At 35.5% G+C, this 7,013-nt stretch overlaps 1 protein-coding gene across 1 annotated transcript; it reads left to right on the forward strand.

Annotated features, from left to right (window-relative positions):
• The first annotated feature begins 421 nt into the window (after positions 1 to 421).
• On the forward strand, positions 422 to 6,706 carry LOC120766527 (N-sulphoglucosamine sulphohydrolase). Its single transcript, XM_040092097.1, has 2 exons — positions 422 to 582; positions 4,624 to 6,706. Exon 2 carries the CDS (start codon positions 5,027 to 5,029, stop codon positions 6,629 to 6,631), a length of 1,605 nt encoding a protein of 534 aa, XP_039948031.1. The 5' UTR covers positions 422 to 582; positions 4,624 to 5,026; the 3' UTR covers positions 6,632 to 6,706.
• Positions 6,707 to 7,013: the final 307 nt, after the last annotated feature.

Raw genomic sequence — 7,013 nt, forward strand, 5'->3', positions numbered from 1 at the left:
TCATACAATTTGAACAGAACGGTTACACTAAGTATTGTTGTATAAGTTGAGAATAAATCGAATATTATGCTATGAAAAGTAAAAAAAAGTCTTTCTATCTGTTGAAAAAAATTTATGTATTAAAATGGAAAAACATATTTTTGATAAATTGGTAATTAAAGAAAGTACTTTTATTTATATTTTTATAGTACTAATGTGGCAACATCATTACATATTTGTCTCTAACTGCTCATATGCCATTTACTCAAGTTCTCACTACTTAATACCAACACAAATATATGCCATACACATGTACATTAGTATTCTCATAGAAACACTGCCAAAGTGTTACTCTCCACTGAGAGTGCGAAAATGCGAATTGGAATATTGACTTGCTACTTTCGTGTACCGCTTTGGCGTACTCGTGTTGCTGTGCGAAATCTTTGCGCTTCACGCTTTTAAGTTTTTTCAAATTGTTTAACTTGAGAAATTCAAAGTTTTGCCTTCGTAAAATATCGATACGAATATTCTTGTTTTGGCAGCTCCATACATATGTATGGAGAATGAGAAAATTCGCACTATATTCGGCTGTCGGCGGATAAAGTATAGTATATTGATGATGAAATCGTTTACTTCATTACACAAGACTTGTTAAAAATGTACCCAAAATGTTACATTACACTCTCTATCAGCTGACTACCCATGAGTCACTTTGCTTCGTTGCGTTCGCTGCATTAAAGGCCGAGTGACAATCCGTCGCATTATTGTTGCAGGCATTGCAAATATTGGAATTGTCAAATGACGGCAACGAAAAACTTACATACATACTTATATATGTATATAATATGCATTCGTACCGAACTCACGTGGGTTTTGAATTGAAACTCAAAATGTGTAGTGCTCACACAGCCATAAGCAAATAGTATGAGAAAAAAGTGTTCTAGAAAACAGACGATGGCCAACCACTGAAATTAATTAGTAGTTTGGAGAGTACAGGTTTTTATAGTTCGCTGGAGATTTTCAAACCGATTTTTTTTTCATTTAAATATAAATTTAAGAAGTAGGGTAAAAGCTAGTTTAAGCTTTTCTGTCGCAATGGTTGATATTATTCGTATCTTAAAAAAATTATTAAAATAATAACATAGTTTTTGAACTCGGAAATGACAGTTAAAGCTAGCTTAAGTGTTTCAGCCGGTATGGTTGATATTACTCGTGTCTAAACAAATTTCTGAGACATGATTTTTGAACTCGAAAATGAAAGTTAAAATAAAGTCATTAATTTTAATAAGTATTTTTGATTTTTGATGTTAAATGGAAATAAAAGTAGAACTATAACTTTTTTATAAGGAAATGTGTTTCTTAATATTTAATAAATATCTTCCGAAAATTTCAATGAAATGAAATACCTTAACAAAATTATAACTAATCCCTCGAGTATTGATTGTGAATGGCTTTAGTTTTTTGATAATTGATTGATTGATTAAACTAGCAATTTATACGAATACTTCAAATTATTCTATATAGGATTTGTTTTCCTTCAAAAATAAAATATTGTAATCATAACGATACCTTTTTTCAAGTCAAATGTAATTTTTCTACTTTCTGCTAAACGCCATACAATCAAAAAGTGAATTCTGAGCTTTGCTATATTGCTGGTTTTGAATTTCATTAATGATATTTCATGTTTTTGATTAAATTAAAGGTTAAGAGATAAAGTACTTCTAACACTTATATACTTCTTACTTATATCTACATTAACAATACATTATGTAGTCTTATTTCCATTGAGTTAATTGACCAAAATTTCATTAAACGATATTTTTACCTATTATATAATATAATAATCTACATATATGTATTATAATGCAATATATGTCAATATTATATTATAACACCACAATTTTTGTCAATTTGTTTTTGTTTTCTAAAGCTTCATGCAGTGAAGGGTTAAGTTTCAACTTTATTAGCTCGCAAGATAACGAGTTGTATGTATACATATGTCATGGTATCTTTTGTGTTTTTGTTTTTGACTTTCTACCATATTTTCTTGAAAGCAAGCTACAACTTTTAAGTTAAAACGCACAATCGCCGAAATTAGTCAGCAAACGCTTTGTAATAAAACAGTGGGCCAGGAGTGTAAAAAATATTTCTAGAATTTTGTGTGGTGAATTTTAAAGCACGCTGAAAGAGAACTGTAAAACGGTTATATATTATCAATTAGTGAATAAAGTATAAACATTAAATTAATAATGGAATACCCATGTATGGAATATGGTGTTAAAACAGAAAAAAATTACTGTTTTCCGGCGAAAATTTGTAAAAATCAGAAAAATTCATTTCACCACTGCGCCTACTAGTATAATGTTTTAGTAAAAATAAACATTCATATATAATTACTCAACTCAAAAAAACCTTATACATTGTGATCAAAAAGTTACCCGGAAACTCAAAATATTTTATTATTCATCAATATTTATTCGGTCGCCTTCAAAGTAATCATCACCAGATGTAATACATTTATGCCAACGATTTTTCCAGTCCTCGAAACATTTCTCATAATCACTTTTTGAGATGGCCTTCAGCTCCTTCAAGGAATTTTGTTATATCTCTTCGATCGATTGAAAACGGATAGGAAATTTTAGTTTGGGAAACAAGGAAATATCACACGGAGCAAAATCTTGTTAATACGATGGTTGCTCGATGGTATTATTGCGTTTTTGACTTTAAATTCGGTCACAATCATGGCTCGATGCGATGGTGCAATATCATCGTGTAAAATCCATAAATTGTTCTTCCACAATTTCGGCCATTTTCGACGTGTGTTCTAATGCAAACGCTCAATACGGCAAAATAGAACACTTCATTGACCGTCTGCCACTTCGAAACAAATTCATGATGTACCAAACTACGAATATCGAAAAAAAGCAATGAGCATCCTCTTGATTTTTAAGTGGCTTTGGCGTGGATTTTTTGAAATCGGTTTGTTTTTTCCACTCCGATGGTTATTGACTTGTTTATATAATAAACTCATAAACCCATTTCTCTTCGGAAGTTATAATGCTCTCCATGAATGTGGGATCGGAAAATTCAGCTTTATCCGGACGATTTCTCGACCGTTTTTGAAGGCTTTGTACCACTCGAAGGCTTTGATAAAACTGAATCATCGAAAACCTTTTCCAACATTCCGCACACGAAATTTGGTTAGAAAATACAATTTGAGACAAATTCTTTGTTCTATACTTTTATCCATCGTACGATAGTCGTGTTCCGACTTAAGCAGCTGCTGTAAATAAATGTGGAGACAGATCGTGCTCATTTTGGGCATAGTAATTAAGGACAATCTGAAAAACTTAGAAAAATATATATTTTTATACCCTGAACAGGGTATATTAAGTTTGTCACGATGTTTGTAACACTCAGAAAGAAGCGTCGGAGACCCTATAAAGTATATATATGTATAAATGATCACTATGTTGAGCTGAGACGATTTAATCATGTCCGTCTGTATGTCTGTCCGTCCGTCTGTATATATACGAACTAGTCCCTCAGTCTTTAAGATATCCTTTCGAAATTTTGCAAACGTCATTTTCTCTTCAAGAAGCTGCTCATTTGTCGGAACGGCAGATATCGGACTACTGTAACATATAGCATATAGCTGCCATATAAACTGAACGATCGGAATCAAGTTCTTGTATGGAAAACTTTCACATTTGACAATGTATCTTCACCAAATTTGGTATAGATTATTTTCTAAGGCAACAATGTAATCTCCGAAAAAATTGTTCCGATAGGATTACTATAGCATATAGCTACCATACAAACTGAACGATCGGGATCAAGTTCTTGTATGGAAAACTTTCACATTTGACAACGTATCTGCACCAAATTTGGTATAGATTATTTTCTAAAGCAACAATGTAATCTCCGAAGAAATTGGTCAGATCGGTTATCTATAGCATATAGCTACCATACAAGCGGAACGATCGAGATCAAGTTCTTGTATGGAAAACTTTCACATTTGACAATGTATCTTCACCAAATTTGGTATAGATTATTTTCTAAGGCAACAATGTAATCTCCGAAAAAATTGTTCCGATAGGATTACTATAGCATATAGCTTCCATACAAACTGAACACATAGTTACTAAAAGAAATGCACCTGTGAAGGGTATATTAGCTCCGGTGCAGCCGAAGTTAACGTTTTTTCTTGTTTAAATATCATTTATACTTATTAAATTGTTTGATAATAAATTGAGATTTATAGGCTTGCTTTTGGGATTTTGTTTACTTTTGCTTGGATTTGTTGCAAATAATAGATTTTTCAGCTCTTGAGATTTTGAAAGATTAGATTGATTTTCTACTCACAATTAAAAAAAACATGAATAAATAATAATAAATTATTTTATGAAAATATTTAAAGCTTCATATTTTGAGGAATAGTAAGAAACGCTTTATTACAGAAATTAAATATATAATGAAATAAAAGAAATAACAAATAATTAAATTATAAAAATATAAATATATAAAAAATAATAAAATATATATTTCAATAAAATGACATACTGCATTAGAAAGAAAGAAAAAACTCATTTCACCAATAACTGATGGTACTCGTGCCACTGTAATACATTCTCTTTCTCAAAGCGCTTTTTATTGAGCACAGCTTGGCATTGTATGCCATTTCGTTTAACTGGCGCAGCTGGAGATTAACTCCAGCCACGAATAGTAGAGCAAACGGGATAAGAAACGTGACCCCTGTGCACTGGCTTGCAAGCATGTACATATGTATGTATGCACACATGCTGTGTAAATGTGTGAAACTCAGCTTTAAGTCATAGCTGGATAAATGGACTTGAGTTAGTACGCCGGCGACTCTTGTTGCAGATGGCGAGTGTCGCTCTACAATAGTTGTTGTTATTAAATTTGTAATTAAAATTTATAAAATTGCTGAAATTTTCACTTAAAAACTAGAAATCAATTATCTTTAATCAACAACAAAGTGCAACAACTAAAGTAAACAAAACAACCGGGCGATTACGTATGCAAAATGTCGCTGACCACACGGCGTGTAATCACATTGCTGGCGCTTATCAACGCCTCGTGCCTGATGCTAAGTGTAAGCGCGACGGCGAATGATGAAATCAAGAATGTTTTAATACTGCTAGCGGATGACGCGGGCTTCGAGTCGGGCGCTTATCTAAACAAGTTCTGTCAGACGCCGAATCTGGACGCTCTGGCCGAGCGCGGCTTGCTGTTCAATAATGCTTTCACTTCGGTGAGCAGCTGTTCGCCCAGCCGCGCACAACTCTTAACCGGTCAGGCGAGTCACAGCAATGGCATGTATGGATTGCACCAGGGCGTGCATAACTTCAATGTGCTGCCCGGCACCACTTCGCTGCCAAATGTGCTCCGCGAAAAGTCCCAGGGACGGATACTTAGCGGCATCATCGGTAAGAAACATGTTGGCGCTAGCGCTAATTTCCAATTTGACTTTGAGCAGACCGAGGAACAGCATTCAATCAATCAAATTGGACGCAACATAACGAGAATTAGACATTATGCGCGTGAGTTCTTTGCCAAGGCGAGCGAGGAGGCGCGTCCGTTCTTCTTGCTTGTCGGCTTTCACGATCCACATCGTTGTGGACATATAACGCCGCAATATGGTGAGTTCTGTGAGCGTTGGGGTTCCGGTGAAGTGGGTATGGGCATTATACCCGATTGGAAACCGATTTATTATGATTGGCGTAACTTGGAAGTGCCGCCGCATTTGCCGGACACGGATGTGGTGCGTCAGGAGCTGGCCGCGCAGTATATGACCACATCGCGCTTGGATCAAGGTGTGGGTGTCGTGCTGAAAGAGCTCGCAGCGCATGGTTTTGACGCCAATACTTTAGTTATTTACACATCCGATAATGGACCACCATTTCCGGGCGGACGTACGAATTTTTACGAGCATGGCGTACGTGAACCAATGATCATTGCGGCGCCAACCGCCCAGGCGCGCCATCATGAGACTACTGGCGCTATGTCTAGTCTACTGGATGTCTTCAATACAGTGCTGGATGTGTTCCACTATTATACGCCCACGGCAAATGCGTCCAAAGATGATGCTACGAAATCGTTATTGCCAATACTTTACAAAGAACCGCAACCGGTTGAAAGTGATGCAGTGTTTGGTAGTCAGAATTTCCATGAGGTCACAATGACCTATCCAATGCGCATGATACGCACGCGTCGTTATAAACTAATACACAATTTAAACTTTTGGTCATACTTCCCCATCGATCAAGATCTGTACACATCGCCCTCCTTTCAGCAACTTTTAAACGCAACGATCGCCAAACAATCATATCCATGGTATAAGACGCTGCTATCATATTATGAACGACCAGAATGGGAGTTGTACGACGTTAAAGCGGATCCTTTGGAGCGCTACAATTTATTCGGTAAATCCAAATATCAGCGCGTATTCGAGGAGTTAAGTGCTCGTTTATTTAAGTGGCAAGTGAATACGGCGGATCCTTGGCGTTGTGCGCCGCATGCAGTTCTCGAGGCACAGGGTGTGTACAGAGACAGTCCAGTATGTTTGACTCTAGGCCATGAGGCACTACGTCGCCCACTCACACAATATGAGAAGTATGAGTTGCTGTAATCATATTTATGAAGTTACTGTGAAGTCATATTATATTTGTAATACTTTTTATATCATAATGTATTTATAAAAATTTCATATCATTAAAAAGATATTATATTATAGCTTATCCTCTGTTTCTATGAAAATTAAATATAGTTGTATATTGTAAATGCCCTAAAATTTGAATTCGCTGCAGCGTTAAGCTGCTTCCAAATTGTTATTTTATGTTAGAATATCATCATTAATTTAGTAAAGTATGTAAGTCTTAAAAATTTTTCGGTGGTGTTTGGTTGTTTGAAAAAGGAGGCGCAAGAGCTTCACGCGCGTCCATCATTAGGTGCATTGCGCTTTTGGTGTTAGCCGGAAATTGGGTTCCAACAAAGGTTACTTTTCATGGTAG

The sequence above is a fragment of the Bactrocera tryoni genome, chromosome 1 (genome assembly GCF_016617805.1).
Source record: "Bactrocera tryoni isolate S06 chromosome 1, CSIRO_BtryS06_freeze2, whole genome shotgun sequence".
In the NCBI taxonomy this organism is placed as follows: Eukaryota; Metazoa; Arthropoda; class Insecta; order Diptera; family Tephritidae; genus Bactrocera; species Bactrocera tryoni.

Excerpts from the sequence above, each read along its gene's own strand:
- LOC120766527 (XM_040092097.1), top strand. The coding sequence starts at position 5,027 with ATGTCGCTGACCACACGGCGTGTAATCACATTGCTGGCGCTTATCAAC.